At 49.2% G+C, this 12,694-nt stretch overlaps 2 gene segments (V, D, J or C); both read left to right on the top strand.

Moving 5' to 3' along the window:
- LOC146336148 (immunoglobulin lambda-1 light chain-like) overlaps nucleotides 1-12,694 on the top strand; it is an 813,229-nt gene that overhangs the window by 197,736 nt on the left and 602,799 nt on the right.
- On the top strand, nucleotides 9,441-11,429 carry LOC146336152 (immunoglobulin lambda variable 4-69-like). The segment is given in 2 exon segments: nucleotides 9,441-9,631; nucleotides 9,773-11,429. Coding segments are annotated over 2 exon segments (363 nt in total).

The following is a 12,694-nucleotide window of genomic DNA, read 5'->3' as shown; positions in this document are numbered from 1 at the left end:
TTGTGAACCGCCCAGAGAGCTTCGGCTATTGGGTGGTATAGAAATAAATAAATAAATAAATAAATATAGCGATGGCGGCTGGATAACCACCTGCTTGATCAGGTTAACAAATATAAATACCTAGGAGTGACATTTCAAAGGTCAGGATCTTGGTCTGAGCACTTGAAAGCAATAGCCCTGACAACTAATGCAACTAGGACAGCCAGGGCCTGCAGGAGAGGCCACCACCACCAACGGGGAAGAGGCGGGCCTGCTGCTGCTGGGCCTGCTGCTGCTGCCGCCGCTGCCGCCGCTGCCACCACCACCAGGCCTTCCCTGGAGACTTCTGCCTGTCAGACCGCCAGTCGCTGCAGGACCAGGCCCCCAGGTACCGAGCCAGCTGTGCTGCTCCACCTGCCCTCCCTGGAGGGGCTACATAAGCTGGCTGGCTGAGGTGGCCTGGGAGAGCCAGGGCCTGCAGGAGAGGCCACCACCACCACTGGGGAAGAGGCGGGCCTGCTGCTGCTGCTGCTGCTGCCGCCGCCGCCACTGCCGCCGCCGCCGCCACCACTGCCGCCGCTGCCACTGCCACCACCAGGCCTTCCCTGGAGACTTCTGCCTGGCAGACCGCCAGTCCTTGTAGGATCAGGCCCCCAGGTACTGAGCCAGCTGTGCTGCTCCACCTGCCCTCCCTGGAGGGGCTACATAAGCTGGCTGGCTGAGGTGGCCTGGGAGAGCCAGGGCCTGCAGGAGAGGCCACCACCATCACTGGGGAAGAGGTGCGCCTGCTGCTGCCGGGCCTGCTGCGGCCGCCGCCACCACCACCACCTGGCCTTCCCTGTGGACTCCAGCCTGGCATTATTTTTAAGGGGATTTTTAATTGTTTTGTGTGTGTGTGTGTGTGTTTTCTTTTTCTTGGGGGATTTTGTTGTGGTTTTAGGGGTGGGTAGCCTGCCTGATAGGCGGGAGCGAGGTGGCATGTGTCCACCTGATGGAGGCAGTGGGGAGAGTGTTGGGGGCCAGAAGATACCGAGGCTGGGCGGCAGGTGCTGGCGGAGCGCTAGGGGCAGGCCATGCCAGGTAAGGGGAACAAGGGAGAGATGTGTAGTATCTGTCCCCTGCTCCGGGCCTGTCCAGAGCCAAAGGATGGCTGGGGGAGGCGTGACCCCATCTTCTGGCCTTCGTTTGCTGCTCTGCAATGCCAGGTCTGTTACCCAGAAAACCTCCCTCATCCATGACATGATCCTGGATGAGGGTGCAGACCTGGCATGTATTACGGAGACCTGGCTGGCCGAGGCTGCTGCTCCAACCCTTGCAGCCATGTGTCCAGCTGGATTTTCGTATGCACAGCAGCCGAGGGCTGGGGATCAGGGAGGGGGAGTGGCTGTTATCTACCGAGAGTCCTTGGTCTTCACCAGACCCCCTCTCCGGGAGACCAAGGTTGCTGAGTGCATATACTGGAGGTTGGGCCCGAAGGGCAGTCTGGGGATTCTGCTCGTGTACCGTCCACCCCGCTGCACAACTGACTCCCTGGCCGAGGTGCTTGAGGTGGTCTCTGATGTGCGTGTTCAGTCCCCTAACTTACTGGTGTTGGGGGACTTCAACGTACATTCGGAGGCCATCCTTACAGGAGCACCTCGGGACTTCATGGAGACCATGGCCTCCTGGGAGCTGCACCATATTCTAACTGGGCCCACCCATGTAGCCGGTCATGCACTAGACCTTGTGTTTGTTTCTGGAGAAGCGGGGAGTGATCTGGAAGTCGGGGGTATATCCACCACCCCCTTGTCATGGTCAGATCACTATCTGGTGCCGTTGGACTTCTCGGTTCCACAACCCCTCCGCAGGGGTGGAGGACCCATTAAAATGGTCCGCCCCAGGTGTCTTATGGATCCAAATGGATTCCTGAACGCGCTTGGGGATTCCCTGGGGCATGCCAACGGCCACTCGGTCGAGACCCTGGTGGGTGGCTGGAATGCCGCAATCACTGGGGAATTAGGTCAGGTGGCTCCGAAACGCCCTCTCCCCCTGAACAGGGCTCGGACTGCACCATGGTTCAATCCGCGGTTACGAGCTCTGAAACAGGAGGTGAGATGGCTAGAGCGCCGGTGGCGGAAGTCTCGCTCCAAAGACGATCAGACATGGGCTAGAGCTGTATCTTCAGCCTATCACGTGGTGGTGAAGGCAGCAAAAAAGGAATATTATGCTGCCTCCATCGCGTCTGCAGAGTGCTGTCCCAGGAGGCTGTTCCAAGTGGTCCGGAGCCTGGTCGGTCCTGTGGCTCCGGAACCACTGGAGCATTCTAAGGCCTCCTGTGAGGCCTTGGCAAGGCACTTTGCAGATAAAATTGATCAGATTAGGTGTGTTACTCTGCACGCTGTGGATACAGTTAGTGAGCAAGAGGCGGCCTGTGGCAAACCGGTTTTGTGGGATCGATTCCAGCTTCTTCCTCCTGATGAAGTGGACAAGGTGCTTTCATCGGTACGGCTGACCACCTGCTTACTTGATCCTTGCCCATCTTGGCTCATTATGAGCTGCAGAGAGAGACTGGGTGAGGGGATCAGGGCAGTGGTGAACGCCTTCCTTGAGGAGGGAGTGATGCCATCAGCCCTCAAGGAGGCAGTGATAAGACCGCTCTTAAAGAAGCCCTCCTTGGATCCTCAAGTTTTGAACAACTTTTGCACAGTCTCAAATCTGCCATTTTTGGGCAAGGTGATTGAGCGGGTGGTGGCGGTGCAGTTGAAGGCACACTTGGAAGAAACTGATTATCTAGACCCATTTCAGTTGGGCTTCAGGCCCGGGCATGGGACAGAAACGGCCTTGGTCGTCTTGGTAGATGATATGAGGAGGGCTCTGGATAGGGGTGAATGCTCCTTCCTTGTTCTCCTCGACCTCTCAGCGGCTTTCGATACCGTTGACCACGGTATCCTCCTGGACCGCCTGGAGGGGTTGGGCATTGGGGACACTGTATTGCAGTGGTTCCAGTCCTTCCTCTCTGGCTGGTACCAGAGGGTAGCACTGGGAGAGGAGGTTTCGGACCCGTGGCCACTTACTTGTGGGGTGACACAGGGTTCCATCCTCTCCCCGATGCTATTTAACATCTATGTGAAGCCACTGGGGGCTATCATCAGGAAGCTTGGGGTGCAGTGTCATCAATATGTGGATGACACGCAGCTCTACCTCTCGTTTAAATCTTCACCAAGGTTGGCCGTAGAATCCCTGTCCAAATGTCTGGAGACGGTGAGTGGCTGGATGGGGAGGAATAGGCTGAAGCTGAACCCTGACAAGACCGAGGTACTTTTGGTGGGAGACAAGAGGAGGCTGGGGGATGTTGACCTGGTGTTGAATGGGGTATGGCTACCCTTGAAAGACCAGGTCCACAGCCTGGGGGTCATTTTGGACTCCCAGATGTCCATGGAGGCTCAGGTGTCAGCTGTGAGCCGGACAGCGCTGTATCAACTCCATCTGATACGGCGGCTGTGCCCCTTCCTTCCCGACCATCTGCTCCTATCGGTAGTACATGCCCTGGTCTCCTCTCGTTTAGACTACTGTAATGCGCTCTACGTGGGGTTACCCTTGAAGACGGTTCGGAAACTGCAGCTGGTACAGGACGCGGCGGCTCGCCTGATAAAGGCAGCCGCCGGCGAGATCACATCACTCCAGTGCTGAAGGAGTTGCACTGGTTACCAGTTGTTTTCCGGGCCAAATTCAAAGTGTTGGTGTTGACCTTTAAAACCCTATATGGTTCCGGCCCAGCCTATCTTAAGGAGCACCTCCAGCAACACCAGACAGGCCGCTTAACAAGATCAGCCTCGGATGGCCTTCTCTCTGTCCCATCAGCCAGGACAGCTAGACTGGTGGGGATGAGGGAGAGGGCCTTTTCTGTGGTGGCCCCCACTCTGTGGAACTCCCTCCCTAGGGAACTCCGTCATGCCCCCTCTTTAATGAGCTTCCGTCGTGCATTAAAAACGCTGTTGTTCAGGCAGGCGTTTGGGGTGGGTTAGGGTATTTTAGAAAATGTTTTTATTGTAGAATTTTATTGTTTTAAACTGTTTTTATTGTGTGTTGTACATCGCCCAGAGTGGCTGGGTGACCAGCCAGATGGGCGATTAATAAATTTAATAATAATAAATAATAAACTAGTAATGCCATTCTTCGTTTTACTGCTGGACCAGGTGGTAAGATGGTGGCCCCTTTAATACAGCTATACAAGGGCAAATTACTTCCCCGAATATTATATGGGGAACCTGCCTGGACCCATGCTAGCATTGCTTCATTGGAGTCAGTGCAGCATAAATTTCTATCCAAAGTACTCGGGGTTCCCAGATCCACTTCTAAGGCCATTGTCCAACTAGAAACAGCTTGTCACTCAGTGGGAATGCTTCTCCAAAAAGCTGCCACTTTCTTCTGGTTAAAGATAGTGTTCCAACTGGCCTCCCCCTTGGTCTTATTAGCATATGAAGCTATGGGAAGGGGCTCATGGGCAGACAAGATAACCACATCTATCTCTGAGTTGGGCTTTTCACAATCATATTTGCTTGCGAGGGGCTATGATAGAGCTAGGGACGAGATTTCAAAAAGGTACAGGATGTTGATATTCAAACAACAATGGCTGTTGCTGCTGAAAGTCACTCTAACAAGATCTATAAAAGCATCATGACCTCTCCAGGGAAGGTTCCCCCGTATTTGATTTCCATCACTGCACATGAATTGAGATGGCTCATGACTAGGTGCAGACTGAACTCTCTCCAATTGATGGAGGTGAAGGCACGTTATAGGACCCATCATGGCATGAGTGCAGATTGCCCAGCTGGTTGCCCCAAGGTAGAGGACACAGTACACCCTCTAGCAAAATGCCCATTGTACATCGACTTGAGGAAGCAATACCTTGAGCCCCTACTAGCTGCGCTTGAGGATACTTCTGGTGCAAGCATAACTCAATTATTATTATCTGGAACAGATCATTATGCTTCATATAGGACTGCTAAGTTTGTCAGTCAAGCCCTGGAGAGGCGAAAGTCATTGACTGTTATAAAAAAAACTAAATCTGTAAACATGGTAATAACATTCTGGCAAATATTGTTTTAGGATTTTAAAATGTTTTTAACTTGCTCTTGTTAGTTATTTTATTAATAATTTGTACTTCGGTTTCCCTTTTGGATGATGTGAGAATTCTATTTGTTTTGAGTGCGGATGGCCTGATTGGCTAAAAAGCAATAAACTGTATGTATGTAGTCCAAAATACCGGGAGGGTACCAAGAGGGGGAAGGGTGGTGCATTCACAAGGGCCTGTTATGTGTTCCAGAGAATACCATTTGTATCCATCCAGACTTTAAATGGACCAGGAACAATCTCATGTACTCATTAACTTATTTGGTTAAATTTATATACTGCTCAGTCCATGAGAAATATCTGAGCAGTGAACAAAAACAAAATCTGTTATAGTACAATACAGATAAGGAAACACTAAAATAAATAAATAATGGTAAGGTCATTGGGGATTTCTACACCAGGCTAAAATCCTGCATTTAAAATGGGGCTTTCTGCTTCTGTGTAGATGAGTAGCTGCATTCTGTGCCAGCTGCAGTTTCTGGACCAATCTCAAGGGAAAACCCTGCATAGAGTACATTACAGTGATGGAGTTCGGAGGTTACCACTGCCTGGACCTCCGTGGCCAAGATATCCCAGTCCAGGAGTGTTGATCCAGCTGAAATTTGTCAAAGTTGCTCCTACCCATTGAAGTTTCCTAAGCCACAAGTGACAATGACGAATCCAGGAGCAACCCCAGGCTACGTACCCAGCTCCCTCACATGGAGTGCAACCATGTCCAGAGTGAGAAATTGACCTCTCTTCTGGACATGTGACCACTCACCTACACTGCCTCCAACTATTTAGGATTCAAGCTCAGTTTCATGATCCTCTTCCAGCCCACCAATGCATCATGAAAGCACCCTAAATTTCTACCTTCATAGAAGTCACATCTGTCTTCTATCTCAATGGCTATGTGTTGCACTGAGAAGAAGGAGGCAGAAGTGGGTTCCTTCCAGGATCGATGGGACAACATTCTGAAAAAAAAAGTTTCAGTGTTTTTTAGAATTTTTCTGGAAGAAACAATCCCAAACAGGAGCTAGGTGTCCTATTGCTGTAGCACCGTGAGGTGGAATCTGCATATGACAGGATTTCCCATCCTATGCAACTATTAACTGCAGAGGAGACTTCTCCGATGTGGCAATCCCTAATGAAGGAGACTTGCTTCACCTTCAGTTTCCGCTCCTTATTGGTGCTTTTGGAACAACATGAATGGACAAGGTTCTTTGAGGACCTTCATCAGCCAATGAACAAGCAGTGCATTTGCATACAAGTTTGGATCATAAGTCCTGGAGCAGCTTAAGACTGAAGGAGAGGATGTTAAACAGAGCTACCTTGTCCCGGGAAGCAAAGCACACTTGATTTGTCCCATCATGATTTGGGTCATTCTTCTTCTCACTTACTGCTTAGCTCAGGATTTTCAGCTTGAATATGACTTTGACTTAGAGGATGCTTTGGGCAAAGGTGATCAAGATGAGGTTAAAGCCAGACAAGAGGGAGGTGTTGTAGGTCAGTAGAAAACCTGATGTGGGGTTGGGATTCAATCTGTTCTGGAAGGGGTTGTGCACCTCAAGAAGGATCAGGACCATAGCTTGGGAGTGCTCCTTGATCCTATAGTTGCCCCGGATCATCAGGTGGCAGCAGTGGCAAGGAAAAGGAATGAGTTTGCATGATCACACTTGGTGTGCCAGCTCTGGCCCTCCCTGAGTCATTCTGACTTGGCAACAGGGACCCACGCCTTGGCTACATCACATTTAAACCATTGCAACGTGCTTCATGTGGGCTACCCTCAAAGAGCATCCAGAAGCTAGAATTGGTGCACAATATACTATATAGCAGCTAGGCTGCTAATTGTTGCATGGTCTTGGGACCATATCATACCCATCCTGAAAGATTGCCATCCTGCATTGATTGCCAGCTGCTTTCCTGGCTCAACTCAAGGTGTTGGTCTTAAACTTTAAAGCCCGAAACGGCTTAGGACGTGGCTATCTAGGGGAGCACATGTCTCACTATGAACCTGTCCAGGTACTAAGATCTGCAGGAGACACCCTTTTGAGGGCACCATTAACAAAGAGGCCCATTTGTCAGGCACAGGTGAAAGGGCTTTCTCCTGTGCAGCTCCCAACTTGTGGAACGTGCTTTCTCAAGATCTATGATTCCCCCTGCTTTACGTTTTAGAAAGAGTGTAATAATGCATCAATCTGCGTTAGCCTTTTAAAATGTGAAGTTTTAGTGTTTTACGGTTTCTAATGTTTGTGCATGTGTATATGTGTCTGTGTTAAGGCTTTATTGTTTTAAATTGTTGTTCGCTGCCTTGATGCCTTTTTAGCAAAGAGGGCAGTATATAGGTGTTGATAATGATTATATATATATATATATATATATATATATATATATACACTACATTTATTTGGTCTTTTTCCTTTCCTGGTGTCAGCTCACCAGCTGAGCAAAGCTCACCGGCTGACTCCCTCCCAGTCTGTGCCCCTTGGAAGCACAGTGAAACTTTCTTGCCATCTGAGCAATGGGCATGAGAATTCTGCAGTTTCCTGGTATCAGCAGAAAGTGGGGCAGAAACCTCAGCTTGTGCTGCACAGTGACACTTCCAGAGTCAGTGGGATCCCAGATCGATTCTCTGGCTTAAAAAAAAAAAAGCGCGTACGGCTAATGGCGGCCCCCATAGGGAGCCGCCATTCGCGTTCCTTATTTGGTCGCTGTAGTCTATGTAAAGATTTACATAGACTACGCCAAAAATAAGGGCAACGCTATTTGCGTTGCCCTTATTTTCACCGTAGTCTACGTAAAGATTTACATTTGCGTACGCGCTTTTTTTTTTTCAGTCACCCGTGATAGGCTACGTGACGATTAACGTAGCCTATCATGGCTGACTTTGCAGATCTAGCCGTGATAGGCTACGTTAATCGTCACGTAGCCTATCACGGGGGCATTTTTTTTTTTTACTTTTTATTTCACGGCCGGGCGAGGCGAGGCGCCTCCTCCCCGGCCTGAATTTTGGCCGGGCGAGGCAGGAAGCCTCCCCCCCAGCCTGAATTTCGGCTGGGCGAGGAGGGAAGCCTCCCCCCCCGGCCTGAACTTCAGGGGGAGCAGCGACGCGCCTCCCCCCCACCGCGAAGCAAGCTGCGAGACCAGGTAAGTGGCTTTCATGCACCCCTACCTTACTTGTGGGCAGAGAAATTTGGGCAACCATTTCACTGCATTTCTCCAGGGGGAGGAGAAATTCTCCCAAGAAATTCTCAACAGTTTCTCCCAGACAGGGATCCCCATTGGCAAGGCTTGTAGCCTAACGTCTTTAGTTTTTTGGTGAGGGTTTTGGGGATCTTTGTGCTGCAACAGCATCAGCTGCCTTGGCAGGCTGGCCCCCAGTTTGCCTCCACCAAAATGCAGGTGGGGGCAGTGTTGTGTTGTGCTCCAAGGATGAGGTGAAGTTAGTGCTCTGCCAAAATCTGTCCTCCAATTTCCTGAAAGTCCCCCCCCCCATAAAAGAGGATCCCATTGTTCTGTCTCATTCAGGATGTTTTATAATCTGTTTTTGAGGTGTTTTTGAGCTTACCAAATCACAACCAGCCTCCCCGGCTGCCTGCATGTCCTGATCTGAAAAAGCCCCATGGGAGGAATTACCTCATGGGGCCTTAAAGTGGGCTTTAATTGGAATGTAGGAAGCTGAGGAGTCTGCAGGCGGCCAGAGAGATGATGGTGCAATGAAAGACAGGACAATTGTGCTCCCTCCTCAGCCACCTCCTAAGTATGGTAAGCCAAGAAACCCAAACCCAACCCAGGATAATTTCTCCAAAATGTCTTCACTGTTGAATTTCTTTTTGAAAGCAATTCTATGAAATTGAATGAGAATGGTTGAAAACCATGTGGGAGAAATTTTCAGCACAGCACTAATATATAACATATAGCCAATGTGATTTTTAAATGTCTCTCCTATTATCTATCTCATGCATTACGAATATTCACTAGTGGCATCTTCCAGAACACAAAATTCGTTCTTGGTGTACATGTTGAAACTCCCTAGATTCTGTTCCCCATTATGGTGGTAGATGGGTTATGAAGTGGGGAGGCATCTCTTTAAGTTAGAGGGGGGCACAGCTCAGTGGTAAAGGACATTCTGCATTGAATGCAGAATGTCAGAGGCTGAATCCTTGCATGTGAGGCTGGGGAAAGGAGTCCTGTCCAAAGCCCTGAAGAAAGTGTACACATTGCTGAACTAGATAGGACAATGGTCTGACAATGTTACCATTTCTAGAAATTCATCCCCACCAAAGCCAGAACCATTTCCAGTACTTCCACTCCCTTATGCAAATATATAATGCACTTCTTTATTTTGCGCTATGTATTTTCAGAGAATATGGAATCAAACATTCTGGCACAGCCAATGAGTGTAAGACAAATTTGAATGACGGCCCATTCTGCAGCTCGGAGGAATTAAAGAAAGGCAGAGAAAGGTGCCACTCAGTTATCTCAGTTATCCAAACCTCCTTTAGAGAGCTCACCATGGCCTGGTCTCTGCTTTTCCTAGCCCTTCTCAGTTACTGTTCAGGTAAGGGTGTACAGATCAACCTTTATTTATGTGAATGAGCCAAAAAGCCAGGTTAATTTTATTCTGTATGTCTCACAGAACCACAGTTTTTCTTTGAGCCTAGAAAATCAATTATAGTTATGTTTATTTCTTGCTCTGCAGGCATCCACTCACAGCCAACGTTGACTCAGCCTCCCTCTGCCTCTGCATCCCTGGGAGAAACAGTTACACTCTCCTGCACTGTCAGTAGCAACCAGAACACCATTATCTGGCAGCAACAGAGACCTGGTCAGGGTCCTCGCTATGTGCACTATGCTGGCGGCAGCAGGGGAGAAGGGATCCCAGACCGGTTCACTGCTTCTGTCTCTGGAAACATTGGGTATTTAGCCATCAGCAGCATCCAGGCTGAAGATGAAGGTGATTATTACTATAACATGTGGTCTACCAGCAGCAGCGTGTATGACAGTGGTATAATCTGATGAGGAAGTGCGACAAAAACTTTCACTCTTCCTCTATGTTGTTGTTTATTCGCTCAGTCGCTTCCGACTCTTCGTGACTTCATGGACCAGCCCACGCCAGAGCTTCCTGTCGGCCGTCGCCACCCCCAGCTCCCCCAAGGTCGAGTCCGTCACCTCCAGAATATCATCCATCCATCTTGCCCTTGGTCGGCCCCTCTTCCTTTTGCCTTCCCCTTTCCCTAGCATCTTCCTCTCTAAGGTGGCCTACTTAGATCTATGCCTGATCTATGTTTGTATCATAGCATTGGAAGTGAAAGGAAGGGCACCCAGACCGAACATGTCATCAAAGCCATCAGTCAGGAAAAGATTGATCCAAACAACCTAGACTACAACATGATACAGTTGCTTGTAGACCAAAGAGTTCTAGATAGTTCACTGAGAAAAGCAGACACTGAAGTCTCGTACTGAGTGTCTTGTGCAGACTTCCCGAAGCTGATCCACCCCGATGTGTTGGACTACGACTCCCATCATGTCCAGCCAGCTGGAGGGCAACAGCTTGGGGAAGGCTGGTGTATTTCAAGTACATTCAAAATCCTAAAAATGGACATATGAGAATTTCATTTTTGCTTTCAAAACAAGTTCTGAGCATGAGCATGTGTCTCCCGAACATATTTGTAAATTGCCGAACTCATGCCAGAGTTCATCTTGTTACTGATTCCCAGTTCAATTTGTATAAATTTCCTCAGCTGACTGAATCAGCCCCACTGAATATAGCGAGGAATTTTGTTCAAATTAGGAAATTTGCACAAATTTGGGGAGATGTGCACAAATCTCCCATTTGGTCACTGTTCAATTTGCGTCAGTTCCCTGTTCACGGAGAGCGGGCAGCATTCACAAACCTAAATGGGAATCAGGGAGACCATTTACACCTGCAATGTTGTGCAAATTGTGCTATTTATGAACACACATTTGCGCAAATCATGATTTAGGTAAATATTTATACCAACAATTTTGTGCAAATGGCTCGCACATGTAAAAACAAAAGTGGCAACGTTCCTGAGTTTTGGGAACTCTCCTGCTGCTTGTCTCACAAATGCATGCTGAGTCGGGGGAGCCACAGGGATCTGCTGAGCCAGAAGCAAACAGGATTTCCCCGCAACGGCCATCCCTAGTGGTAGGGTAAGACTCAATAATTCCAAACCACTTGGTTAGTGCTAGGGATGGTTGGGAATTTTGTTTCAGCTGAATTGTAAGAAAAATTACCAACATTCACAAAGTTCTCCATATCTGCGGAAAACAGAATTTGAGCTTTAGAAGAAGAAAAAAATGAATGGAACACAAAATAAATAGATTCATCTGTCCAGGGCCCAAGGCTTTCAGTGCTTTGCTCTTAAAAGTCTGGTTGTGAACCTCTGTGTCAGTGCTCCTGACTGTCGGTGCTCCTGAATTCGAGCTACCACCGCTTTTTCTAACTGGTTCCTCATCTTTCAGAATGATATAGGGATGTCAGGGAATTCCGCCACGGATCTCGGTGAGGCCGAATGCCAGTACACTGGCACCCCCAGTGCCAGAAATGCGCCCCCGAAACACCCCGAAACACCCCCAGACACCCCCGAAATCCATTGCGGAATGAAGCGCCCTGCCCCCCCGCCTCGTGAAAGATGCGCGAAATGGGACACCTACCTGCTGCCATTCGCCGTGCTTTGCGAATGCTGGCCGCGGCCACCATTCGCTTCTTCATTATAGCCGTGATAGGCTACGTAAATACTTACGTAGCCTATCACGGCTAACACAGGGATGCCATTTGCATCCCTGCAGAAGCCGTGATAGGCTGCGTAAGTATTTACGTAGCCTATTACAGCAAAAGAGAGGGGCGCAAATGGCGTAGTGGCCACCATTTGCATCCCTGTATTTTGGCGTGATAGGCTACGTAAATATTTACGTAGCCTATCATGGCCCTCCCAAAAAGGGAACGCAAATGGCGGCTGCCGTAGCCACTGCCATTTGCCTTCGCTGTTTTTTTTTTGCTGTGATAGACTATGTAAATATTTATGTAGCCTCTCACGCCAAAATACAGGGACGGCTCTGGGCTAGGCTGGGCCTGGCCGGCTGCTCCGCGGAGCTGCCGCGGAGCACAGCTAGCTGTGGAGGGTTCCAGGGGGGAGGAACGCATCGCCTCCCCCCCATCGAGGATTCCGGGGGGAGGGACGGAATGCCCACCCCCATCAACATAATCCACAGAAAGGTAAGTACGTTTCATACATCCCTACATAGGAATATTTGCAAGTAACACATTCAAGATAAACGGATGTCTTGTAAAAAAAAAATAACAATACTTTTTTATTTCCTTCTTTCCTTCCTTCCTTCCTTCCTTCCTTCCTTCCTTCCTTCCTTCCTTTTTTGGATCATAAGAGGCTGCCTTATATTAGGTTACAGAGCTTTTCTATCTGGGCCAGGAAAGTTTATTTTTTAGTAGTGGCTCTCTCTGGCAGAGAGATGTTTTGTTCCCCACCCCCCATCACCACTGCAACCTGATTCCTTTAAGGGGAGACACAGGGGATTGAACCTTCTGTATGCAAAACAAGTGTTTACCTCTGAACTCTGCTCCTTGTTCATCATCAGCCTT

The sequence above is a fragment of the Heloderma suspectum genome, chromosome 13 (genome assembly GCF_057233095.1).
Source record: "Heloderma suspectum isolate Gila_16-S chromosome 13, 16-S_ref, whole genome shotgun sequence".
Taxonomy (NCBI): domain Eukaryota; kingdom Metazoa; phylum Chordata; class Lepidosauria; order Squamata; family Helodermatidae; genus Heloderma; species Heloderma suspectum.
Note: the sequence above shows the minus strand (reverse complement) of the source record. Positions and strands in the feature narration are given on the sequence as shown.